Source organism: Phyllostomus discolor, chromosome 8, assembly GCF_004126475.2.
Source record: "Phyllostomus discolor isolate MPI-MPIP mPhyDis1 chromosome 8, mPhyDis1.pri.v3, whole genome shotgun sequence".
Classification (NCBI taxonomy): domain Eukaryota; kingdom Metazoa; phylum Chordata; class Mammalia; order Chiroptera; family Phyllostomidae; genus Phyllostomus; species Phyllostomus discolor.
In genome coordinates this window covers 46,821,147-46,846,960 of record NC_040910.2, presented here as the reverse complement: position 1 = coordinate 46,846,960, position 25,814 = coordinate 46,821,147, and the positions used below count along the sequence as shown (strand labels likewise).

The following is a 25,814-nucleotide window of genomic DNA, read 5'->3' as shown; positions in this document are numbered from 1 at the left end:
GCTGGGGACAGGGCAAGTCTGCGGACTGGAAAGGGAAGAGGATGGTTTGAAGGCAAGTCCATGAGGAGTCCCTTATGCCTTGGACTGGTTGGAACCACAGCTCAGTAAGGGTCCAGCCTGAGGAGGAAAATTGAATCTAGGGTTGAGCTGGGGGCAAGGCCAAGGCTCAGGGGAACTGTTTCTCTTCAGGCCAGAGGGAAGCCCCCATGACCCTAATCTCCCTTTCTCGCCCCCCCAACCCCAGGCTTCACAGGCACCTATTGTGAGGTGGACATGGACGAGTGTCAGAGCAGCCCTTGTGTCAACGGCGGCATATGCAAGGACAGAGTCAATGGCTTCAGCTGCACCTGCCCCTCAGGTGAGGACCTTGGCCTGGGGGGCCTGAAAAAGACAGGACCCTTGAAGGGGCGAGAGCTCCAGGGTGGGAGCCTGTGAATCCATGTTATCGGAAAACTATTGCAATAGAAACCACTTTATGGAAAACATTGAAATTAATTTAAAACCAAGTAAATGGGCTTCCCATCCAAACGAGGCAGGGCTGGCAAAGGGCGATTGCTCTGGCCCTGCCTGGGCCTCTGTTCACCACACTCCCCACCCCAAGGCTTCAGCGGCGCCCTATGTCAACTGGACGTGGATGAGTGTGCGAGCACGCCCTGCAGGAACGGAGCCAAGTGTGTGGACCAACCTGATGGCTATGAGTGCCGCTGCGCTGAGGGTGAGGCCGGCAAGAATCCGGAGGCGGGGCTAGTGGGGGAGAGAGCCCATTACAGCCTGGGAGAAAGCTTGGGGGCTGGGCTGCATCAAAGCAGGGCCAATGACAGCTAGGGGACTAGCCAATTAGAATTTAAGCAGTAACGCTAGGGGTGGGGTCAAGGGTTCTGGCAGGACGCTGGGTGTGTGTAACTGGATGGGGCTTGTCCCACACTATCCCAAAGCACTTCCCCTGTGTTTCCACTTGCAGCTGAAGGGGTGGCAGAACAGGGCTGAGAGTGTCAGGATTGGAGGCGGGGTCACAGCTAGTGGTAGGATTTAACCTTGGAGGTCTTGACCACGTGCGAATCATGCTACCTTGTAGCTGGATGGAGTGGAGGTGACTAGAGAGGGGACCTGAACTGAGCCCTCCTGGTGTTGGCTGGAGGGGCGGGGCCCGAGGTGAAGCTGTGCTAGGACTGGCGGGAGGCCATAGCTGCAATCAGGACCCTGGCAGGTAGGCGGAGCCTGACCCTCTGGCCTTGCAGGCTTTGAAGGCACGCTGTGTGAGCTCAACGTGGACGACTGCTCTCCCGACCCGTGCCACCACGGGCGCTGCGTGGACGGCATCGCCAGCTTCTCCTGTGCCTGCGCCCCGGGCTACACGGGCACGCGCTGTGAGAGCCAGGTGGACGAGTGCCGCAGCCAGCCCTGCCGCCATGGGGGCAAATGCCTGGACCTGGTGGACAAATACCTCTGCCGCTGCCCTCCTGGCACCACAGGTGGGACCGAGGGCTGGGCTGCGGTAGGAACAACACATCTGCAGGGGTTCAAAGAGTTTGGGAAGGGTGCTTCTGGCAGGGCACGTGGTGACTACCCCTGTCTTGTTCTTCTGCAGGTGTGAACTGTGAGGTGAACATCGATGATTGTGCCAGCAACCCGTGCACCTTTGGAATCTGCCGGGATGCTATCAACCGCTATGACTGTGTCTGCCAGCCCGGCTTCACAGGTGGGCAAGCGGCTGCTGTGGAAAGGGTGTCTGTACAGGGCGAGGGTGGAATCACCTGTCTTTCTTGGCTGGGTTCTGTCCCTCTCTTTGCACTCACTTGTCCCACAAGACCTCCCATGCTCTGTGCACTCTCTGTTGTGGGCGTGAGGTTGTCCGCTTGTTGGCTCAGGGTTATCCTGGGACACAGACGAGGGGGTTCCAATGAGATGGGGATGTTTCCGAGTGGGGCCACGGTGGTTCTTGGTGAAAGTGAAAATGAGTCCATGTGAGTTTGGGGGTGAGGATGACCTGGGACAGGGCTGCCCTGGCCTGAGGAGGTGGCTGTCCTGATTTGCACAAAAGCTGATGCGTTGTGAGAATGAGAGTGCCCTTGCTCAAGGACGTGGCTGTGCTAGGCGGGGTTAGGTTGTACCGCCTGCTGGCTCAGTTGCCCCTGTCCTGGGATGAGCCTGCCTGTGTGCTCCCCAGGGCCCCTTTGCAACGTGGAGATCAACGAGTGCGCGTCCAGCCCCTGTGGTGAGGGAGGCTCCTGTGTGGATGGGAAAGACGGCTTCCGCTGCCTCTGCCCACCTGGCTCCCTGCCCCCGCTGTGCCTGCCCCCAAGCCATCCCTGTGCCCAAGAACCCTGCAGTCACGGTGTCTGCCATGACGCGCCCGGAGGGTGAGACCTTTTCCCATCTCCTGAGTGACCCCTTGTCCCTTGTCTCTGCCCACTCGCTGGCCCTGACTGCCGCCCCCCTTCAGGTTCCTCTGTGCCTGTGAACCTGGCTGGAGTGGCCCCCAGTGCAACCAGAGTCTCACTCGAGATGCCTGCGAGTCTCAGCCCTGTGGGGCTGGTGGCACCTGCAGCAGCTATGGAATGGCCTTCCACTGCACCTGTCCCCCTGGTGTCCAGGGTATGTATCTCTACCTTTCCTCCGCAGTCTCCCCTGTCTCCCTCTTCCTTCTTACTTCCCTCTGCTCTGCCCTCTTCCTCCTGTATGTTCGCATTTGTTTATTTTCCCTCTTTCTCCCTTGCAGCTTAGGAGGTGGGCATGAAGGGGGAAACCTGGGGGGAGATGGGAACAAGGAATCTCTCAGGGCTTTCTCACTCTGCCTGCCCACTACAGGCCGTCAGTGTGAGCTGCTGTCCCCCTGCACCCCGAACCCCTGTGAGCACGGGGGCCACTGTGAGTCTGCTCCTGGCCATCTAGCTGTCTGCTCTTGCCCCCCTGGCTGGCAAGGTATGTGAGCTGCTTCCTCCTCTCCCTCACCTCTCCTCCCTGGGGACCCAGAGTGGGGACTCACCCTTGGTCCCGTCTATTCAGGGAGCTTTCTTCTGGGAAGGGACTGAGCTGGACACAGACACTCACAGCCCCTGTGGTCACCTCTGGAGAAGAGGAAGGGATAGGTGGCTGGGCAAGCTGGGTTTCAGGCTGAGGTTTGGGGACAGTTTCCCGGAAGAGCAAAACTCAGAGAATATGCTCACTACCCACTGAAGCAAGAAGGCAGTTCTAGAACAGTACGTACAAAAGGCACACAACAGCGTTGTTCTTTTTTTTAATAGTTTATCTTTTATTGTCTTTTTTCCATTACCATTTATCCCCCGTATACCTGCTCCTACCTACCCCCCGCCCACACACTCCCCCAGCCCAGCGTAGCCTGGTTTTGCATTCACCTATCTCAGCCTTCAGGTTCTTCATGAGTGACAGGAACCCTCAGACACAAGTCTGTACCCTCTAACCCTAGATATCACCTTATTTCCTGCCCCCAGGCCCTCGATGTCAGCAGGATGTAGACGAGTGTGCTGGCCCCTCACCCTGCGGCCTGCATGGTACCTGCACAAACCTGGAGGGGAGTTTTAGTTGTACCTGCCACGGGGGTTATAGTGGCTCTTCCTGTGACCATGACATCGATGACTGTGACCCCAGTGAGTTCAGGGGAGTTTTGGGGGCATGCTGCTGTAGGAAACACGTTCGTTAACCTATACTGTGTGCCGGGCACTGTGCTTTAATTTCATCTTCGTAGTTCTCTTATTTTCCCCATTGTATTCATGGGATTGAGACCCAAAGAGGTTAAGTGACCTGCCTGAGGCCATGCAGCAGGTAAGGGATGGGCTGGGATTGAAGGACAGGTCTGTCTGACCCTGTAGCTGCACCCTGGGGACCAGCACGCTGGGGTCATGTGTGGAGTGTGCGATGATAGGCCCTCGGTGTGTCCACAGGAGTGCTGTCCCGAGATGGAGGACACAAGCCATGTAGGCAATGAAAATTTTTCTAGTACTCAGATTTAAGAAAAGTTAAAAAAAAACCAAGAAAGATATATTTAATAATGTACTTTTACTTAACCTAATATATACAAATGATCATTTCAACATGTAATCATTATACAACTATTGAGATATTTTACATTCTTGTTTTTCATACTGTCTTCAGAACCCGAAATCCAGTGTGTGTTTCACACTGACAGCACGTCTCAGTTTGGACTGGCCCACATCAAGGACTCAGTAGCCACACGTGGCCAGCGGCCAGCACAGGTCTGGAGGAGGCCTGTGTGGGTCAAGGACTTAAGCAGACACAACTAACAGTCTGTGCTTGATAGCTCAAAGGGACCTTGGCTGTGCCAGCCTCCGGCCCTTCCATATAGGCGAGATTTCCAGATAAGCAGGGGATGAGGCCACAGAGAGACGGTTCGATCCCTCAGGCCTAACGTGCCTTTCCCCATTGAGCCTGGTGCTCTTCCTGGTGCGCCAGCCTGGCAGGGCCAGTGAAGGTCGATGGGGGGCTAGGCGAGTGACCAGACCTCCTCCCCTCTGACCGCAGACCCCTGCCTGAATGGTGGCTCCTGCCAGGATCGCGTGGGCTCCTTTTCCTGCTCCTGCCTCCCCGGCTTCGCTGGCCCCCGCTGTGCCCATGATGTAGACGAGTGTCTGAGCAGCCCCTGCGGCCCAGGCACCTGCACCGACCACGTGGCCTCCTTTACCTGTACCTGCCCCCCAGGTTATGGAGGCTTCCACTGTGAGCAGGACCTACCCGACTGCAGCCCCAGGTGGACGGACCCTCTACTGGGAGCTCAGGGATCCTGGCATTGGGTGGGGTGCGGGACCTGAGCAGTGGGGATAAGAAGGGTGGATCCCCAGCTTAGCACCCACCTCAGGACTCTGATGCCTGACAGGGCACTGGGCGGGAAGGGGCAGGGTCCTCTTAGAGATATTGATCTCTAAGGGGGTAAGGCCAGGCCAGAGTGGGGCCTCCATGTGGTTCTCACCTTCGTGCTGAAGTACCTGGTCAATTGGGGCTAAGGGACAGGACAGGATTGCAGCCTATCCTGGTCATTGGTGGGGGCAGGGGGCACAGAGTCGGTCCATTCAATGATAGGCCCAGGCCCAGGGTGGAGGGCGGGGCCAGCGAGAAGGCGGGGCCTGACCCACCCTCATTTTCCCTCCAGCTCGTGCTTCAATGGTGGGACCTGTTTGGATGGTGTGAACTCCTTCAGCTGCCTGTGCCTTCCTGGCTACACTGGAGCCCACTGCCAGCACGAGGCCGACCCCTGCCTCTCCCGGCCCTGCCTGCACGGGGGTGTCTGCACAGCTACCTACCCTGGCTTCAGCTGTGCCTGCCCTGAGGGCTTCGCAGGCACTCTGTGTCAGGTGGGTGGGATCACTGGGGGTGGGTTTAGAGGGAGAAGTCTGGAGGGGGAGGGGCCTGCAGGGGATTCTGGGAGAGAACCTGGGAAGCGATTTCTGGGCCTTCCCAGCACTGATGCTGTGGCCTTCCTCTCCAGACGCTGGTAGACTGGTGTAGCCTTGAGCCCTGTCGGAACGGGGGTCGCTGTGCTCGGACCGCGGCCTCTTTCTACTGCCTTTGTCCTCCCGGGTGGAGCGGCAGCTTCTGTGACAACCAAAACCTGCCCTGCAGAGAGGCTGCAGCTCAGATCGGTGAGGGCCAGTGTGTTGCCGATGTGTGTGTAGCTCTGGAGGGTGTGTGTGCCTACGAGTACACTTACTGCCAGTGCGAGCCCAGTGAGGGTGTGACAGAGCATGTGGGCTTGATGGGATGTGTGGCTAAATGTGTGTGGCTGTGTGGCTGTGTGGCAGTTGGCCGGACAACAGGGATGATGTCCAAAATGGTGTGACTGAGCTGGTATGAGCTGAGCAAGTGTGTGTGTCAGTGACGAGGGCTGTGCAGTTCAGAGGGATATGTAGCAACTTGATGGAGTGTGGTGGGACCCTGGTGACTGGTGGTGGCAGGGATGCTGGGTGGTGCTGTGCGTGTTGAGGGCGGGGAGGGGGAACTGTGTGCCTGATGCCCCTCTCTGTCCAGGGGTGCGGCTGGAGCAGCTGTGTCAGGCTGGTGGGCAGTGTGTGGACAAGGAGAACTCCTACTACTGCGTGTGTCCAGAGGGCCGCACAGGCAGCCACTGTGAGCAGGAGGTGGACCCCTGTGTGGCCCAGACCTGCCAGCATGGGGGCACTTGCCGAGGCTACATGGGGGGTTATGTGTGCGAGGTAAGGGGCCCCCAGGGGAGGGGAGAGGGGAACTAGTCACATGTAGGTGTGTCTGGGCACACATTTCTGTGAGTCTGTAGCCTGGTGTGGGTGTGTCTCTCTGGGCATGTGTGTTTGCTTTTGTGACTGATATCTTTGTGGGTGCCAGTCTGGATATATCTGGGGGTGTTCTGTCTGCCTGGGTATGCGTCTGTCTTAGCTTGGTTCCTGGACATGTCTGTGTGTCTCTCTATGCACAGTGTCTCTTCAGGCGTGAATGCATGCACAGGTGTCTGAGTGTGCATCTGATTGTATGTCTTGGGTGTATCTGGGTACCTGGGTGCTTCTCCTGTGTGTTTGTACTTGTGTGTCTATCTGCATTGGGTGTGTCTGGGTGTCCTTCTGTGTCTAGGTGTGTGTTTTCTGCACACTGGGGGCATGTATCTGTGTATTGGATCATTGTGTCCTTTTGTGTTGGGATTTTCTGTGTCCCTTGGGGCTGAGTGGGTCCCTGTCTCACTCCCCCATCACAGTGTCGGGCTGGCTACGCTGGTGACAACTGTGAGCATGACGTGGATGAGTGTGCCTCTGAGCCCTGCCAGAATGGAGGCTTCTGCATTGACCTAGTGGCCCGATATCTCTGCTCTTGTCCCCCTGGGACACTAGGTATGCCAGGGCCAGGGCTGGGGGACAGGCTGGGAGGCTGGGCCTCTGTTCACTCCTGGCATGCCCCATTCTCCCTCCAGGTGTGCTCTGTGAGATTAATGAGGATGACTGTGGCCCAGGCCCACCACTGGACCCAGGCCCCCGGTGCTTGCACAATGGTACCTGTGTGGACCTAGTGGGTGGCTTTCGTTGTACCTGCCCCCCAGGATACACTGGCCTGCACTGTGAGGCAGACATCAATGAGTGTCGTCTGGGCACTTGCCATGCAGCACACACCCGGGACTGCCTGCAGGACCCAGGTGGTGGCTTCCGCTGCCTTTGCAGGGCTGGCTTCACAGGTACGTTTTGGCAAGGGGTGGGGGGTGGCCTGGGATCCTGTCTGTATTCCCCTATTGTGGCTGATCCCTGGCTCCTGCTTGCCCAGGTTCCCGCTGTCAGACTGTCTTGTCTCCCTGTGAGTCCCAGCCATGCCAGCATGGAGGCCAGTGCCGTCCTGGCCCAGGCTCTGGGGGTGCTGTGGCCTTCACCTGCCATTGCATCTCGGTAAGTTGGGGTGGCTGGTCACATCAGAGTCTCTGGGAGAGGAGTGGGACTGTGGCGGGGTGGGAGGGTGTGTCTTTAGGGATTAAGGTGGTGGGAGGAAGGAGAGTTTCTGAGAAATGCTGACATCACTTGGAGATTGGAAGAAGGTGTGAAGCTGGGGATTGGAGGCGTGGCTTCCTGGGGAAGGCAAGGCTTGTGAGTAAGGTGGGGATTCCAGTGGAAGGCAGAGAGGTTTGGTAGGACCTGGGGAGACTGGAGGCTCAAGTGTTCCCAAGTCCTGACCCCCAACCTCCCCTGTCTCCCCACCACCCCCGCCACTGTGCTTTTTTTTTCTCTCACTCCACCCACCCTTTTTTCTCTCTCTCACACCTAGCCATTCTCGGGCCCGCGTTGTGAGCGGGTAGCGCGCTCCTGCCGGGAGCTGCAGTGTCCGGTGGGCGTCCCGTGCCAGCAGACGGTCCGTGGGCCGCGCTGCATCTGCCCCCCAGGGCGCTCAGGGCCAGCCTGCCGGGGCTTCCGGGAGTCCCCGCCGGGGACCACCAACACCAGCTGCGTGGTCTCCCCCTGCCTCCACGGGAGCTCTTGCAGCCCGGAACCGTCCGCGCCCTTCTTCCGCTGCGCGTGCGCGCCAGGCTGGGCCGGGCTCCGCTGCGAGGTGCAAGTGGCGCCGCCGGAGGCCCCCGAGGAGCCGCTGTGCCCGAGTGCTGCCTGCGAGGCCAAGAGCGGGGACAAGCGCTGCGACCGCGAATGCAACAGCCGCGGATGCGGCTGGGATGGCGGCGACTGCTCGCTGAGCGTGGGTGACCCCTGGCGGCAGTGCGAGGCGCTGCAGTGCTGGCGCCTCTTCAACAACAGCCGCTGCGATCCTGCCTGCAGCTCCCCGGCCTGCCTCTATGACAACTTTGACTGCCTGTCTGGAGGCCGTGAGCGCACCTGCAAGTGAGCCCCTCCATCTGTCTTTCAGTCCATCCTTAGACTGCCTGTTGGGCCATGCATTCATTTGCCCTATCTGTTTCTTCGTGTATCCTGTCCTCCCAGCTGAATGCCTATTCTGTTTGTCCATTTGTGTCGGTATGCCCTTCGTGCATCCTTGTGCCATGACTGTCTCAATATTCCCCTCTGTCTGTCCATCCATGTACCCCGCCTCTCTCTCTTTCTGTCTGCCCCTGCACTCTACCTTTTCCTCCCTGTGCCCTGTTTGTCCCTCTTGTTGATCATTCATGAATTCCTTTCATCCCTCTGTGTGCCCAACTGTATGTTGTCCATCCCTGGATCTCATCTGTGTATCTGTCTGTTTGTATACCAGACTATCTGTCCATGTACTCTGTATATCTGTCCATCTGTCCATCTTTGTGTCCCGCCTGTTTATCCAGGTCCCCCTTGCCTGTCCTGTCTCTCCACGTACCCCTTTTGTCCCCTCTTTGCTCATACAGCTGTCCATGCCCCTGCCTGCCTGCCTGTCTTGCTCCTCTCTAGGTCTATTTGTGCCCCCATCTGTCTGTCCCATGCTTTCCATCCATTCGTCTTGTGCTCTGCCCCTTCTGGTCCACTGTGTGTCCCTCTGTCTGCCTAGAGCCTTCCTCTCACCTGTATCTCCCTGTCCGCATCCCTCTGTACTCTACCACTCTCCCCCTTGTTCAGTCTTCCCCAGCCTCTCTGCCCTGGTCTGTCTGCCAATCCTCCAATACCCCCACCTCAGGGCCTTTGTACTGTCTGTTCCCACTGCCTGGAATATTCTTCCCTCAGGAAGCCACATGGTTCCTCCCCCACCTCCTTCAAGTCTTTGTTCAAATAGCAGCGCCTTCTCAGTGAGCTCCTCCCTGGCCAACCTCAGCACTTTCTCTGCTTTAATTTTCTCCTTAGCATTTAATTCCATGGAGCATTCTGTGTGTGTGTGTGTGTGTGTGTGTGTGTGCGCGCGCGCATGCTGCATGTGTTTATATTTAACTTTAACTACCATGTGATTGAAATGCTTTATATTCTGCTCATTTATCTCCTTTAACATCTGTCTCTGCCCACTGGAATGCCAGCTCCAGGTGTTCAAGGATTTGTGCCTGGGCATATCCTAGGTGCCTACAGCAGCACCCAACACCTATGAGGTGTTATCATTAGTGACTTATTAATAGTCACTGAGCAAATGGCTGAATTTTCAGAAAGTCTGACATACTGGGATACATTTTGGTCCTCTGTGCTTGCTGTCTGATCCCTCTCCATCTCAGGAGTTGGGGTGCTCTGTGTGCGGGGGTGGGAGGCCCCCTGACTGTGCCTCCTTTCTGCCCCCAGCCCAGTCTATGAGAAGTACTGTGCGGACCACTTTGCAGACGGCCGCTGCGACCAGGGCTGCAACACGGAGGAGTGTGGCTGGGACGGGCTAGACTGTGCAGGCGAGGTGCCGGCCCTGCTGGCCCGAGGCATGCTCGTGCTCACTGTGCTGCTACCGCCCGAGGAGCTTTTGCACTCCAGCACTGACTTCCTGCAGCGTCTCAGTGCCATCCTGCGCACCTCGCTGCGCTTCCGCCTGGACGAGCGCGGCCAGGCCATGGTCTTCCCTTACCACTGGCCGGGCCCTCGCTCTGAAACCCGGATCCTGCCGGACCTGGCCCCCGAGGTGATCGGGTGAGTGGCTCCATCCAGGACAGCCCAGGGGGCTGTGCAGATACTGGGCAGGAGACAGAAGGGGCACCATGGACCAGGTCTGGTGTGTTTCACTGCCCTTAATATCTTGGGGAGCCCCCTTGGCAATAAGTCCAGCACGTCTCCACCTTGACAGCATTGGCATTTGTGTCAATGACAGGATCATTCTTTACTGTGGGGCCATCCTGTGCACTGTAGGATGTTGAGCAGCACCCTTGGCTTCCACCCATTAGATACAAGTAGCTCCCACCCCCAAGATATGACAGATGTGGGCAAGGGTCCTTTAAGGAGCAGAATTGCCCCTGGGTATAGACCTACTTCCTTCTGGGGAGGCAGAGATGTAGCAGAATAGTTAAGAACATGCGTAGTTGTTTTTTTTTTTTGAAGAAATTGAAAATATAGAACTCTTCTATTGGTGGCCCAGTCAACCAGACCAGACAGTGCCCGAGGGAGGTGTGGCCTCTGAGCGGGGCAGGGCCCTGACACACAGAAGATGGGTGGGTTTTAGAGATGGGGCCTGGGCTCTGGTGGGGCACAGTGGGACTAAGGGAGATGGAAGAGTGTGGCTGATGTACCAGGCTCTGGTGGGGTGGCTGAGTGGCTGGAGGGCATCTCATCAAACTGAGGACACAGGGTGAAAAAGAGGGTCGCTTTGGGACTTGCAGAATGTGAGGGGTCTGGGGACGCCAGAAGGCAACCAGGAGCTGAAGACAGAGACAGAAAGACCCAGGGACGTTGACAGTCACTGAAGTCATGGGAGGGACTCCAAGAAGTGGGGAGGGAAGTGGGGACAGAAGAATAACCTGGGGACACTGAGCCCTAAAGATTGGTCGAGGGAAGTTAGCTCAGAAAAGAGTGTTACCAAGCAAGGGCTTGCTGCCCAGCATGCACAGGAGCCAGGACTATGGCATGGGCTCAGGAGAAGAGAAAGAGCTTTTGTGTGTGCGTTCAGCCAGCCGGCAAGGAGACAGGAGGGAAGGCTCCAATCTGTTTCCTGGATCCAGGGTGGGGGGCAGGATTTAAGGGGCTTCAGCACCAGATCTTCCTGGACAGTGGACCCTCCGCCTCTGAAAGAGTCCTCCCTGGACAGGTTCAGGTCAGGGTCCGGTCGTTTGTCTCTGTGGGGGGAACAGCTGAGGTTCACAAGGGTTATGCTGAGTGGTGTATCCAAAGTTTAAACTTTGGTCCCGAGGTCTTGTTAGAAACAGGATAGGGCCCACTTGAGCTGGTTCTGTGGTTAGAAGAAGAAAAGGGGCAGCTAGAGAAATAGGAAGAGATTGGGGCATGGGGTTACTGGGATCCTAAGAGGGATTTGGAGGGTTTGGGTTCCTGGAAGCGGAGCCCGAGACAGGGACTCAGATGTATGTGCCCTGTGGAAGGGGCGCCTTCAGGAGAGAGGGGTGAGGGAAGCAGTATGGGGCACAGGAAACATCGGCAGGAGGCAGCCAGTGTCCAGCCTCAGCCAGTGCCCGGCCTCAGCCTGCTCTGGGGCCTGAGTAGCACCTCAGTGTCAGTCTCGCCTTGAGGCAGAGGGTTGGCTTTTCTATACCCCAGTCACTGGCTGACAGCTTCCATAAGGGGTGTCACCTCCTGAGGGAGAGGGTTCCACCTTGCTGACGCTGGTTACCCAGAGAAGGGGAGCTTCTGCTTTTAGTGGCCCATGCTCACAGCAGTCCAGAGACAAGGCAGCAGCCTGGTCAGGGAGATTGGGGCACATTGACGTGAAAACAGTGCGCTTGGGAGTCATGGCTTGAGGGACACTGGTGGCCACAGCAAGACTGGTTTGGGGGGTGTGGTGGGTTGGATGCCTGGCGGAGGCAGGTGGGTCATGGTTTCACGGTGAGCGGGCACAGCTCTTCAGAGCCTGGAGCTGGGCTGGGGGATGGGCTTGGTGCAAGGCTGGCAGTAGGTGCCGGGTTGAGCCAGGCTGTCCCTCCCTGTGTCCCCACAGCTCGGTGGTGATGCTGGAGATTGACAACCGGCTGTGCCTGCAGTTGCTGGACAATGACCACTGCTTCCCTGACGCCCAGAGTGCGGCTGACTACTTGGGCGCGCTGTCGGCGGTGGAGCGCCTGGACTTCCCGTACCCACTGTGGGCCGCTCGGGGTGAGCCCGGCTGCCAAGTGACCGGGTGGCACTGGGGCTCCCATGGCGAGGGCTGGGCTGTGGCTGAACTCCTTCATTTCCTGCCCGCAGGGGAGCCGCTGGAGCCGCTGGAGCCCAGTGTGCCGCTGTTGCCACTGCTGGCCGCCAGTGCCGTCTTCGTGCTGGTCGTCCTTGTCCTGGTCGTCATGGTGGCCCGGCGCAAGCGTGAGCACAGCACCCTCTGGTTCCCCGAGGGCTTTGCACTGCACAAGGACACGGCCGCTGGGCACAAAGGCCGGCGGGAGCCTGTGGGCCAAGATGCGCTGGGCATGAAGTGAGGACCTGCCCCTCCCTGCCCCTGGCTTCAGGGACCTTGTGAGCCCTGACTTCAGACTCCGGCCTGGACCCCAGTGCCCATCCCCTTGGCCACTGACTCCATGATCCCTGGGGATCACCCCTGATTCTCTTTCCTGTGTCCCAGTTCCCCAACTCAAATCCTGTCCTGACCCCACCCGGACCCCACCCTGACCGTGGCCTCGCAGATTTCACCCTGCTACTCAGCATTCATTCCCCCATGACTGCGGACTCTGTGACCTCCGGCTGTACCTCAACCCTTCTCTGACCCCCAAAATCACCTCTGGCTCTAATCTACCCTGACCTTTGACTTCCTCTCTGATCCCCTTTTCATCTCAGCTCAATGTCTAATTCCCCATGTCCCTCAATCCTGGCCTTGACCCTAGGTCTCACCTCTAACCCCCTGACCTGTCTCTCAAGACCTCCAACCCTCCCCTGATCTAACCCCTGGATTTACCCCTCCTTGTGATCCCATGTCCCCCTGACCCCTGTCTACAACCTCCTCATCCTGGTTACATGTCTTATCTGTCAGAGGCTAACTCTACCCTCCATGACCCCTGATGTCACCCTCACCTGTCCCATAGCTTGCTGCTCTGACCCCTGACCCCACTCGTGTTTCCTTCCACAGTCCACCTTCAGACTCTGGCCCCTGAGTGTGACCTTGACCTCATCCTGCACCCTGTCATTGGACCTTATATATCGGCCCTACCCCCTGTGCCTACTGACCTATCCCGACTCCAGACCCCTACCCATTGTCCCCACAGGAACATGGCCAAGGGAGAGAGTCTGATGGGGGAGGTGGCCACAGACTGGATGGACACGGAGTGCCCAGAGGCCAAGCGACTGAAGGTTGTGCCCCCTCTTCACCCCTGCTTTCAGGGCCTTGGGTGGGGCCCCGGTGGTCAGTGGGGCAGCTCAGAGGACGTCACCTGGATCCTTAAGCGCAGGTCTGGCTTGAGCAGGCTCTGTGTTTGATGCCCTGGCAGGCTGGTTAAGAATATTCGGTCCCGTTTCCATCACATCACTCGTGCCTTCTGGACCATGAGTCTGGAATTCACCGAGCTCCTGCCAGGCTCTCCGCGCTGTGCTCACGGAGGCGCATTGCTGCGTTTGCGTGTGACTCTCTGGCTCCTGCTCCTCACGGTCACATGCATGTCCCCAGTTCCCTCGAAGGACGCTCTTGCCCCCACAGGTCTTTTACCAGGGATTTTTAGTTTCCAGGGAGCAAGTTTTGCATTTCTGCGAAATTTAATTCCCAGCATTTCGTTCTTGCTGCTGTTGTCAGCGGGACTGTTCCCGCAGTCTCGTCCCCCGTGAATTTGTGTCTGGTGTGTAGGCAGGTGTGTGCTGGTGGTCGCTGTGCTGTGCCTTTTCCCTGGTCACCCACCATAGGTTCCCAGCCTTGCCTCCCTTCCAACTTGAATTAAAGTTTCATTTTTTTTCTAATGAGTTCTCTGAGCTCTGGCATGTCAGTGTCCTCTTTCCTCATCTAGAAAACAGTCAGGTTTTTGGGGGTTATGTGTGCATCTCCATGAGACCCAGAAACCCACACCATCCCTCTGTCTCTCCCACCTCCTCGTGAGAACCTGGTCCATGTGTCTCCAGGTGGAGGAGCCCAGCGTGGGGGCTGAGGATGCTGTGGATTGCCGCCAGTGGACCCAACATCACCTAGTTGCCGCTGACATCCGTGGGGCACCAGCTATGGCCTTGACACCACCGCAGGGTGATGTGGATGCTGATGGCATGGATGTGAATGTGCGTGGCCCAGGTCAGTGACAGGATACCGCCCCTGACCTGTGAGACTTCGTGTCTGAGGCTGTGTTCTGGGGAGAGCTAGGTGTGTCTGGGTGTTCGTCTGTGGGGCTGTGTTAATCAGGACTCTTGGTTGTAAATGATAATAGCTCAACTCAAACTAGCTTAAGTAAAACAAGGGAACTGGAAGCATCAGGTACATTTGGATCCAGGAGTCATCACTCCTTGGCTCTAGCCCAGGCAGGCTTTCTCCTGGGGATACTGTGGCCACAGGCAGGACCAGCCTTATAAAACTTCTTCCCACCTGAACCACTCTGTGTGGCCCCGGGGCCTGGGATGTGCAGATTAACCAAGCCTGGGCCATATGCCTGTCCCTGAGGGAGGGGGCTTGGCTCTGCCCAGAGCATGAGGACAGAGCATGGGGAACCAGGCCACACGCTCACACAGAGTGCAGCAGACCATGTAATCTGGGTCCTGTTGGGTTCATCTTTGTTATGGTTCAGGGTATTCTTCCCCTAGTGCTGTTTGCTTCAAAAGGCCTGCATCTCGCGAAGCCCCTCGGGGATTTTATGTCCCTGGGGGTGCCCATAGCCTGTGGGTGTGGGCATCTGAAAGGCACAGCTCCTTTGCCTCGAGTTGGTTTATAACTCTAGGTACAACTCAACCTCCAGACCCCCCTCTTTGGGACCAGGCTGAAATGGCCCCTGGAAATTTGTCTGAAGTGCATGTTTGTTTGTCCTCCTTCCTCCCTTGTCCTGTATCCCATTCTGCCTAGGAGCCCTTCTGGGCCAAATCCTGGGCTCGTGAATCCAAGTCCTGGGTTGGCTTCTGGGGCACCTGACACGGATGTGTGTGCATGTGTGTGTGCATGTGTGCATGAGCGTGTGCATGAGCCTGCAGATGTGCTTCTGGGTGTCCCACTGCCTCCCAATATGGTGCCCTCATTAGAGTTCCTGGAAAGGCCCCCGAATCTGCCTGCCTGTGACATGCTCCTGTTTCCCGCAGATGGCTTCACCCCGCTAATGCTAGCCTCCTTCTGCGGCGGGGCCCTGGAGCCACTGCCGGCTGAGGAGGACGAGGCAGAAGACACATCGGCCAGCATCATCTCAGACCTGATTTGCCAGGGGGCCCAGCTCGGGGCACGGACCGACCGCACGGGTGAGACGGCCCTGCACCTGGCAGCCCGTTATGCCCGCGCTGACGCGGCCAAGCGGCTTCTGGATGCTGGGGCTGACACCAACGCCCAAGACCACTCGGGCCGCACCCCCCTGCACACAGCTGTCACTGCCGATGCCCAGGGTGTCTTCCAGGTGAGTCGGGCTGGCCCCTTTGGACAACAGAGCTGGGACAGGCATCAGACTGATCTGGTTTCCAGCCCCAGTCTGCCCTTTGGAGCTCATTTTTTTCACTTGTACAGTGGGCACATGTGGCAGTCCAGTTTCTGGCAGGTAGCTGCTCCCTGAATCTCATTGATTCCAGAGTTTGTGGGGATTGGGGACCTCAGAGGGCTTAGAGGTGCTCCTGGTCCCCTGTTCCTGCCATGACTCCCCCTGCTGCACCCCAACTCCCCTAGATTCTTATCCGGAACCGCTCCACAGACCTGGATGCCCGCATGGCAGATGGCTCGACGGCATTGATCCTGGCGGCCCGCCTGGCAGTCGAGGGCATGGTGGAAGAGCTCATCGCCAGCCATGCTGATGTCAATGCTGTGGACGAGCTCGGTAGGCTGGTGGGGCATGGGGGCTGAGAGGGCGTTATGTCGTCCACCTGTGCTGTTGGTGTGAACTCTCACCCACACTGTGACCGAAACACTGAAGTTTCTGTACACATACCAGACCTGCAATGTGCACTTACACACTCATGCATGCATTTTTAAAAAATATTTTATTATTTATTTTTAGAAAGAGGAGAAGGGAGGGAGAAAGAGAGGGAGAGGAATATCAATGTGTTGCCTCTTGAGCACCCCCTTGCTGGGCACCTGGCCTGCAACCCAGGCATGTGCCCTGACTGGGAATTGAACCGGTAATCCCTTGGTTTGCAGGCTGGCACTCAGTCCACTGAGCCACACCAGCCAGGGCTCATGCATCTTTTTTTTATGGCATCCACTAATTCATCTGATACGTCGGTGATTAGAAAAAGGCACCCTTCCCCAAGACACTTCATTTCGGTCTACTTTGTTAGAAGTGTTTACTACTGCCATCTGCTGGGAAGCCATAATACATTTGTAAACCAGCCAAATTATGTGCGGTAGCCTCTCCCTTTCTGGAGGTGGCTTGCTTGCACAGAGTTGTGCAGATTCACAACTTGCCCTCCTGTCCAGGGGACCTCATGTAGATGTAGACACACTAGATGCTCACAAACATCCTCTGCAGCAGGTGTTCTCAACCTGCCATCGACATTTGGGGTCAGATCATTTTTGGTGTTGGGGGCCATCCTGCGCATTGCAGGGTGTTAAGCAGCACCTCTGGCCTTGACCTATTAGATGCCAGTAGCACCCCACCTTCCAGCTGTGACAACCGACAATGTCTCCTGATATTACCAAATGCCCCTGTGTGGAAGATCACCCCAGGTTGAGAATACGGCTCTGGAGGAGCATTGTCCAACAGAAACCACTGTGAGGATGGACATATTCTCAGTGTGTGCTGTCCAGTATGGTGACTATTGGCAACACGTGGGTGCCTGCTGAGCATTTGCAATGTTGGGGTGAAGAGAACTAGATGTTTTATTTCATTTAGTGTTTAACCTTTGTTTTTACTTGCTTTAAAAAAATCTTTAATAAGATATAATCCACATACCACACAATTCACCCAAAGTAAAAAATCCAGCAGCATCTAATATCATCACATAGTTGTGCAAATATCATCACAATAAATTTTAGAACATTTTTTTTTTTAGGATTTTATTTGTTTATTTTTAGAGGGGAAGGGAGGGAGATAGACAGAGAGAGAGAGAAACATCAATGTGCAGTTGCTGGGGGTTATGGCCTGCAACCCAGGCATGTACCCTGGCTGGGAATCGAACCTGGGACACTTTGGTTCCCAGTCCGCGCTCAATCCACTGAGCTACGCCAGCCAGGGCTAGAACATTTCTATCACCTAAAAAAGAAACCTTCACCTCTTAGCCATCCCCCATCCCCCCTTTCCCCACCTTCCCTGCTCTCAGCAGCCACTACTGTGCTTCCTGTCTCTGTGGAGGTACCTGTTCTGGCTATTTTGTGTAAAGGGAGTCGCACATTATGTGGCCTTTTTGATTGGCTTCTTTCACTTAATATAATGTTTCAAGGTTCACAAATGCTGTAGCATGTATCAGTATTACTTATTTTTTTGAAGATTTTATTTGTTTATATTTAGAGAGAGGGCAAGGGAGGGAGAAAGAGAGGGAGAGAAACATCAGTTGGTTGCCTCTCACCCTTCCCCAGCTGGGGACCTGGCTTGCAACCTAGGCATGTGTCCTGACTGGGAATTGAACTGGCAACCTTTTGGTTCACAGACTGGTGCTCAATCCACTGAGCCACACCAGCCCAGGCAGTATTACTTTTTTATGACCAAATAATATTTTATTGTATGGATACACCACATTTTTAATCCATTCATCCATTGGGAGACATTGGGTTGTTTCTACTTTTTGGCTATTTTGAATAATGCTGTGATGAACATTTATGTACAAGTTTTTGTTTTTTTAAACTATTTTATGTATTTATTTTTAGAGAGAGGGGAAGGGAGGGAGAACAAGAGGAAGAGAAACATGGATGTGGGAGAGAAACATCGATTGGTTGCCTCTTATATGCCCCCAACTAGGGACCTGGCCTGTAACCCAGGCCTGTGCCCTGATGGGGAATCGAACTGGTGATCTTTCAGTTTGCAGGATGATTGATGCCCACTGAGCCACACCAGTCAGGGCTCATGTATAGGTTTTTGTGTGGACGTGTCTTTTCATTTTTCTTAGGTAGGTGTCCAGGAATGGAATTGGTGGGTCACATGATAACTGTGTTTAATTTTTGAGGATCTGCCAGACTGCTTTCCACAGCGGCTGCCCCATGTTTCACAGCCACCAACAGCATATGAGTGTTCCGATGTCTCCACATCCTTGCCAACACTTTTTATTATCTATCTCTTTGTTTATAGTGGGTGTGAGTTGGGATCTCCCTGTGGTTTTGATTTTTGTTTCCCTGACGGCTAATGATAAATATTTCTCTCAGTTTATCAGTGTTCTTTTCATTTTCTTGATGTTGTCCTTAGGAGCACAAAAGTTTTACTTTTGATGATCTCACAGTTGGATCTGTTTTTGTTGTGTTGTTGCTTGTGCTTTTGGTGTCCTATCTACGAATCTTTGTCTAACTCAAGCTCTTACAGATTTGACTCCTATGTTTTCTTCTAAATGTTTTATAGTTCCACCTCTTACATTTAGGTCTTTGATTTCATTTTGAGTAATTTTTTGTATGTGGTGTGGGAGGGGGTCCCACTTCATGGAGATCTTAGTTGGCCCAGCACCATTTGTTGAGAAAGCTATTCTTTTCCCTTTGAATGGTCTTGGCACCTAGTTTACTTAATTTTAATTAATTTAAATCGAAAGAGGCACATGCAGTTGGCTGCTGCATTAGACAGCACACCTCAGGTACAAATGTGTGAGGGCTGCGCACTTCTCTCCGTGTAGGGAGAGCCACACGCACAGATATGCACACACACGCTCGGCCTCTCTCTCAGACAGAGTGTCATTCCCGGATCTGCCCCCACACACGCAGACCAAACACAGTGCTCAGATGCTCCAGGCAGGTCCTATCCTCCCCCCAGGACTATTCTGGGCATTTCCTGCTTCTTTGCCTTGGAGGGCCAGGACTTGAGCCCGATTCTGACGCTGACCTCTCCCCACTCCCTCCAGGGAAGTCAGCCTTGCACTGGGCTGCAGCCGTCAACAATGTGGAGGCCACCTTGGCCCTGCTCAAAAATGGAGCCAACAAGGACATGCAGGATAGCAAGGTGAGCCCCAGCCCTTGGCCCACCAGGGGGTCTGCCCTGGCACACACCTCCCCCTGTCGGGTAGCAGAGACTGGGGTGGGGCAGGGTAGCGAGAGCATTCACTCTACCTGCAGCCAGCTTTCAGGGATGGGGTCTGGGCCCAAGAGCCTCCAACAGTAGATCAAAGAGGAAAGCATGTGGCAGCTGCTAGGTGACCTTGAGAAAGTTACTTAACTCCTCAGAACCTCGGTGTTCTCATCTGTGACTTGGAGCAGCAGCTGTGCCTGTCTCGTGGTCTCTTAGGAGGATTCAGTGAGGTGGTACGCCAAGTGCATCCTAAGTAAAAGGTCACTGTTATGATCGTTGTTTAAAAAGCTTTGCAAGGTGGCATTAGTGCCTGAAGCATCTAGTCTTTTGGTGTCTCTGGGCCACACTGGAAGAAGAAGAGTTGTCTTGGGCCACACGTTAAATACAGTGTGACATGTAGTCACACACACAAAAAGTCTCATCATGTTTTCAGTAAATTTATGATGTCATGTGGGGCCATATTCATAGCCACCCTGGGCCACACTGGGCCTCGGGCCATGGGTTGGACACCCCTGCACACATTTTGCAGATGAGAAGACTGAGGCTAAAAGGAAGACAGGGATGGATTCTGTCTTTATTTAAAATTTCTGCCTTTTATTTATTAAGGATTTTTGGCATTGATTTAAATTATTTTTAAAAACATTGCATTGCAATATTTATTTGGATGACTGAGGTTTTTGATGCCCCCTTAAATTTTGTGCCTAAGGCGAGTGCCCCACTCTCCTCACCCTATTCCTGGCTCTTGGGCCTGTCACTCAGTAGGTGCTCCATGAATGTGGTTTATGTAAAAGAACTTGCCAGGCTCCCCCTGCAGAGCAGGGAGTTAGTTGAACCCAGGTCTGTCAGGCTGGAGAGTAGAAGCTCTTAGCTCTCAGGCTCCATCAAGGGATGGAGGTCTTGGTGGTGCTGGCCAGGAGTTCACCCTGGCCCTCGTGACCCTGACATGTTGTGGGTTCTGGGCTCCCCCCAGGAGGAGACGCCACTGTTCCTGGCTGCCCGGGAGGGCAGCTTTGAGGCTGCCAAGCTCCTGCTGGATCACTTTGCCAACCGGGAGATCACCGACCACCTGGACAGGCTGCCACGTGATGTGGCCCAGGAGAGGCTGCACCAGGACATCGTGCGCTTGCTGGACCAGCCCAGTGGGCCTCGTAGCCCCCCGGGCCCCCACGGCCTGGGGACCCTGCTCTGCCCACCGGGGGCCTTCCTCCCTGGCCTCAAGGTGGCACAGTCTGGGGGCAAGAAGAGCCGGAGACTGCCAGGGAAAGCAGGGCTGGGACCACAGGGCACCCGGGGTCGGGGCAAGAAGCTGACACTGGCCTGTCCAGGCCCCCTGGCTGAGAGCTCAGTCACGCTGTCGCCTGTGGACTCTCTGGACTCCCCACGGCCCTTTGGTGGGCCCCCTGCGTCTCCTGGAGGCTTCTCCCTCGAGGGGCCCTATGTGGGTGCCGCTGCCACGGCTGTGTCCCTGGCACAGTTGGGTGGGGCTGGCCGGGCAGGTCTAGGGCGCCAGCCCCCTGGGGGCTGCGTGCTCAGCCTGGGCTTGCTGAACCCTGTGGCTGTTCCCCTCGACTGGGCCCGGCTGCCCCCACCTGCCCCACCGGGTCCTTCATTCCTGTTGCCACTGGCACCAGGACCCCAGCTGCTGAACGCCGGAACCCCTGTGTCTCCCCAGGAGCGGCCCTCACCATATATGGCAGCCCCGGGACACGGTGAGGAGTATCCAGTACCCGGGGCCCATGGCAGCCCCCCCAAGGCTCGCTTCCTCCGGGTCCCCAGTGAGCATCCCTACCTGACCCCATCCCCCGAGTCCCCCGAGCACTGGGCCAGCCCCTCACCCCCCTCACTCTCAGACTGGTCTGACTCCACACCCAGTCCGGCCACTGCCACTGGGGCCACGGCCACAGCCGCTGGAACACTGCCTGCCCAGCCGCTCTCCCTGGCTGTCCCCGGCCCCCTAGTTCAGGCCCAGACCCAGCTGGGGCCCCAGCCTGAAGTCACCCCTAAGAGGCAGGTGTTGGCTTGAGATACTCCTCAATTCTTGGATTTTGGGGGGCTCAAGAGATACCCCATCCCGATTCTCTTGTCACTCTCTCTCCCTTCTTTCCTTTAATCCTTTTCATTGCCTTCTCTCTCCACCAACCCTCCTGCACCCCCTACCCCTGCAGTGCGACTGAGACAAGTCACCAGCCTAGGGCTTCAGTCTTCCTTATTTATAAGGGGTTCAGGCTGACCCCCACCCCTGGATCTTGTGATGAGTCTGGGACCTCCTCCGGCCCCTCTTCCTGCTCCCCAGGTCTCCCTTCCTTCCTCTCTTGCTTCCTCGGACCTATCTCACCCCTCACACTCTGGCATGAGTGGAATTTTTTTTTTTTTTTTACATTTTGTATAGAAACAAATTCATTTAAGCAAACTTATTATTATTATTTTTTACAAACTATATATATGGAGACATTCCCTGCCCCCTGCAAACCTCCTCCCAGTGCCCCCGTGGGGCTGAGTCTGTGGGCCCGTTTGGCCAAGCTGGATTCTGTGTACCGAGTACACAGGCACGACTAGGACCCTGTGTACTGAGTACATGACCCTGGTGTGTACCGAGTGGGCACCCTTGGGTGCAGCCTCTGGGGCCAGGGGTTGGCGAGATGCCAGAGCCTCCTCCCCACCCCACCCCCCTCACTTCACTGCATTCCAGATGGAGCTTGTTCTGTAGCTTTGCTGGGGGAGGGCCCTTCTGCCTCAGAGAGGCCAGACTGCAGAGCCTGGACCGCCGCCCTTTAGGAACTGGAGGTCAGGGGGTGGGAACATGAGGACCAGGGAGATATGGGCATTTCACTTGGTTTCCCTGCACACAGGAGACTGCGGGATGGGAAGGCACTCCCCTGGGCCAGCCCCATGGCAGAATAGAAGTATTTTTAGGCTATTTTTGTAATATGGCTTCTGATCACAATCCCTGTGTAGCTAAGTTCCCGGTCCTTGCATTGTACAGCCCCCACTCCTGTTACCGCCTAATAAAGGAATAGTTAACACTCAATGTCATTGACCTATGCCTAGCCGGTGGTGGGGAGTGGCAGTGGTGGGGCTTCTGTCTCTCCAAAGCTAACCTGAGTCCCGGTCTGGTTAAACCCGTTTGGCTTGCCTGCCCACGTCTACTTCTTCCGCTTTTGTCTAATGACTCCATGGAGTGGATCTGGGTGGTCACCTGACTTAGGATGAGCCAATCAGATTTACTTGAAAACGTTTACTGAAAATGCAAAGAAAGCCATCAGTCCATTGGTGGAGCTTTTAAGGCCACCAGCAGGCAGATTAAGAAGTATGGGTGGCCAGTTTGGAGTGGTGGGCACTTCTGCAAACAGCAGAGGAATGGAGCTAATACACAGGGAGAATCAGATGAGTGCCAAATGGTTCTCGGGCTGGAAGGCGTCTCAGTTTCAGAAGTCTCCACTACAGTCCATTGAGTGGCCATCCCCTTGATAGCACTGTTGTTTGTTGCCTTCTAAGTGCCTGATGCAGGTTTTGCTTGAAAGTCACCTCCACCTCAGGCTTCCTTGGGGGCTGGAGACCACACTGCATCCACGTTATAAGTGCTCCTTTACATACACTTGGGTGGGTTTCTATGTCTTGTACCTAATTGTGTTCCAAGATGAGGTTGTGTTCACGCTGGTATTGTCCAGGAAAAGAGGATGGGATCATGTTTACTGATTCCCCATCACTTGGAGTGCCTTTGGTTGCATGTGACCCAGAAGTCAACCCAGCTGGCTTAGATAAAACATAAAATTCATTAGCTCATGTAACTGAAAAGGACCAGTCTCGGAAGAGATTTGATGTAGTGACTCAAGCAAGGGCTGGCTTTCTCTTCATCTCTACAGATTTTTCTCTGGGTATCAGCGTCATCCTGTGGCTCCAGGTCGTGTCCAGCCCTACTTCTCTTCCCACCCGCACAGCTTTAGCCTTCCATCTGTTGCAAAGTCCGTGCACATTGCACTTGACGGGGGAATAAGAAGCTTCTAATCTTGGGGTTGATTTTGTATTGGCTCCAGTCGGATCATGCGCCCATCCTCTTACTGAGGGTTTTGCAACGTTGACACAACTGACATTTGGGGCCAGATCATCCTTTGCTAGAGGGTGTTTGCCTGTGCATTGTGGGATGTTTAATGGCATCCCTGGTCCCTATGCACTAGATGCTCCTTCACTGTGACAACCAAAAGTGTCTCCAGGCATTGCCAATTGTTCCGTGGTGTTGGTGGTGGGCACTGCTTTTCAGCACGGCTGCTCTATTCAGTCACTGTGGCCATGGGATATGGGAAGCACCGATTCCTTAAAGCAATCAGTCTGTGCCCTGGAACCGGGGATGGGGGAACCTGGGGGGCAATCAGGTTTGTAGAAGCAGGAATTCTGTGGAAGCAACTAATAAATATCCCCTGCTGCTTCCCAGGGGGTTCCAGTGGAAGGAACCCCAGCTGCCACACGAGGCATTGCCTGGTGACACAGGCTCTATTAGCTTTTTTCCCGTCTTTTCTCATCACTCCCCTGCTTGTATTTTCTGGGATCACCTTGAAAATAAACCTACTTCTACTCACATCTTTGCCTCTGCTTCTGGGAGAACTCAAGATACAGCAGGCCTTGGTACACAGTGGGAGTTTGCAAAATCATGAGACTGTACTCATGTCCAGTCATGACATTCAGTTCATGAGGTTGAATTTCTCAGCTAGAACTCCTGTGTGCACTGCAGCACGGTGCACATTAGCCAGAATATGCAAACAACCTAATGTCGGTCAGCAGATGAGCGGATAAAGGTGTGTGTAGATCTTCCTTATACTGGGGATGTGTCTTTCAGGGGGACCAGGAGCTTGCCAGCAGGTTCGGAGGAGGGGAGGGGCAAACCGGTGTGACACGGCATGGACATCTCACAAGAAGGGTTAGCAATTTGGAATGGCTGTGGTTACACCTCCCTTCCCTATTAATTTAACACATGGATGTGTGTTGGTTTGCATGGAACAGTGGCTGGATTTGGAACTGGAGAAGTTACCAGGGGCCAGATCACAAGAATCATACATGTGAAGACAGAGAATTTTAAACTTTGAGGGCAATGGGAAGCCATGGAAGGTTCTGGAATAGAGAGGGCACACAGCCGGAGCCCTTGTTCTGGTGGCCATTGCAGAGGACAGACTAGATGAAGGCGATACTGCGAGATTTTGCAATAGGGGAGAATGTTGCAGCTTGAGTTAGGGCGCACGGAGGGGATGGGGAAATGGAGGAGGAAGAGTAGAGAAGACTTAGCAACTAATGAATTCTTGGGACAGCTGAGAGAGAGGGATGGAGGGGCTTCAGTCACTCTGAGAAGTTAAGTGGGGCGACATTTGTGTAACAGCATCAAGCGATCCACTTCTTCCTTCCCGCCTTGAGGGCAGGCTGGGATGCATTTTCCTGGGGTAGCAGCCTTGCCCAGCACGCAGCGGACACTGAGAGCCCTGGGGAGCACTGACAGAGTGAGGAGTGCATTTGTGACAGCTACTCACAAGAAGAAATCATAATTAGTCTTTTCCTATTTTTTGCCATGAGAGTCTGGGGGCTGGAGAAGCAGACCCTGGGGTCTCTAGTTTCCAGGAGGGAAAAAGCCCTCAGGGTGTCATCAGTCTGAGCCCTGGGGGGCTTGTTAGTGGCTGGGGGGGCTTGTTAGTGGCTGGGGGCCCCTGGGACAGCAGCTCTAGGGACCCCCTATATAAAAGGACCCAGGTCCTCAGCCCCTCCCCTCTCAGGTGGTGAGCAGTGAGTGATGCAGGCAGACAAGAACCTTGGCCATGGTGAGTGTGTATTCGGGGTCTTTGCTGGGCTGGGGAAGCCACCCCAAACCTATCCCCAGCTCATGTGTGGTCTGAGCACACGGGGTACCAAGTGCACACACACATGCCCTGTAAGCAGCAGGCACAGACATGCACACATGTACCCGGGAGCTTCATAGGCATGAACGCACACATACCCACATAGACTCATTCAGCGGCAAGGGCTCAAAGGTGGTGGGATGGCACTTCTGCTTTTGAGGGAGGGGTGCCTCCTGATGAGAAGAAAGAGGAAAAGACTCCAGACCCTAACTCCCTATGTTCCTCGTTCCTCACCCTCACTGTGGAAGTGGCATGGGCCTGCCCCTGAGCTCAACACCCACTGGCTCCCTCTTACTCTCCCACCAAGCAAACAGCTAGCCTGGGGAAAATAGGTGCAATTTTCATAGGTTCTAAGTATGAAAATAAGGAACTTTCTAGTCCTGTAACCTGACTTCCTTTTGTCACAATTTGGATACCTTGAGGCAAACTCAGAGTCACAACTTCTCAGATATTGCAGGGTTGAATGTCAGCCCCATTTGGGAAGTCCTTCTTCTTCCTTCTTTCTGGGGTGACTGCAGGGGGCTGGCACAGGTGCCACCTCTGTGGTGAGGGTGGACTGGGGCCTGGTTGTCTGCATGAGCCACCAGGCTGGGTGTGTGTCTGCCCCCGGCATTCCCCGAGCTGAAGAGTTGGTCCCCTCTGACTCCTCCTGGCTGGCTGGGTCCCACCCGCCCTCCTGCTGCAGCACTCCAGCTCCC

At 55.3% G+C, this 25,814-nt stretch overlaps 1 protein-coding gene and 1 long non-coding RNA gene across 2 annotated transcripts in view; one reads left to right on the top strand and one right to left on the bottom strand.

The window, feature by feature from the left end:
• NOTCH3 (notch receptor 3) overlaps window positions 1-22,268 on the top strand; it is a 31,577-nt gene extending 9,309 nt beyond the window's left edge. Inside the window, exons 9-33 of the mRNA XM_028519470.2 lie at window positions 245-358; window positions 602-715; window positions 1,239-1,472; window positions 1,589-1,699; window positions 2,168-2,360; window positions 2,444-2,595; window positions 2,809-2,922; window positions 3,453-3,608; window positions 4,501-4,726; window positions 5,126-5,327; window positions 5,462-5,615; window positions 6,001-6,185; window positions 6,698-6,830; window positions 6,911-7,168; window positions 7,255-7,373; window positions 7,747-8,312; window positions 9,657-9,989; window positions 11,959-12,113; window positions 12,204-12,426; window positions 13,211-13,295; window positions 14,052-14,214; window positions 15,204-15,508; window positions 15,772-15,919; window positions 19,077-19,174; window positions 20,211-22,268. Coding sequence (XP_028375271.1) covers window positions 245-358; window positions 602-715; window positions 1,239-1,472; window positions 1,589-1,699; window positions 2,168-2,360; window positions 2,444-2,595; window positions 2,809-2,922; window positions 3,453-3,608; window positions 4,501-4,726; window positions 5,126-5,327; window positions 5,462-5,615; window positions 6,001-6,185; window positions 6,698-6,830; window positions 6,911-7,168; window positions 7,255-7,373; window positions 7,747-8,312; window positions 9,657-9,989; window positions 11,959-12,113; window positions 12,204-12,426; window positions 13,211-13,295; window positions 14,052-14,214; window positions 15,204-15,508; window positions 15,772-15,919; window positions 19,077-19,174; window positions 20,211-21,263 — 5,594 coding nt within the window. The 3' untranslated portion in view covers window positions 21,264-22,268. The remainder of the gene's footprint in view (window positions 1-244; window positions 359-601; window positions 716-1,238; window positions 1,473-1,588; window positions 1,700-2,167; window positions 2,361-2,443; window positions 2,596-2,808; window positions 2,923-3,452; window positions 3,609-4,500; window positions 4,727-5,125; window positions 5,328-5,461; window positions 5,616-6,000; window positions 6,186-6,697; window positions 6,831-6,910; window positions 7,169-7,254; window positions 7,374-7,746; window positions 8,313-9,656; window positions 9,990-11,958; window positions 12,114-12,203; window positions 12,427-13,210; window positions 13,296-14,051; window positions 14,215-15,203; window positions 15,509-15,771; window positions 15,920-19,076; window positions 19,175-20,210) is intronic.
• On the bottom strand, window positions 233-22,067 carry LOC118502014. Its single transcript, XR_004904691.1, has 4 exons — window positions 21,989-22,067; window positions 9,062-9,067; window positions 2,983-2,987; window positions 233-245 (listed from the first exon to the last, which is right to left on the bottom strand). It is a non-coding gene; the product is annotated as an uncharacterized LOC118502014 (long non-coding RNA).
• Window positions 22,269-25,814: the final 3,546 nt, after the last annotated feature.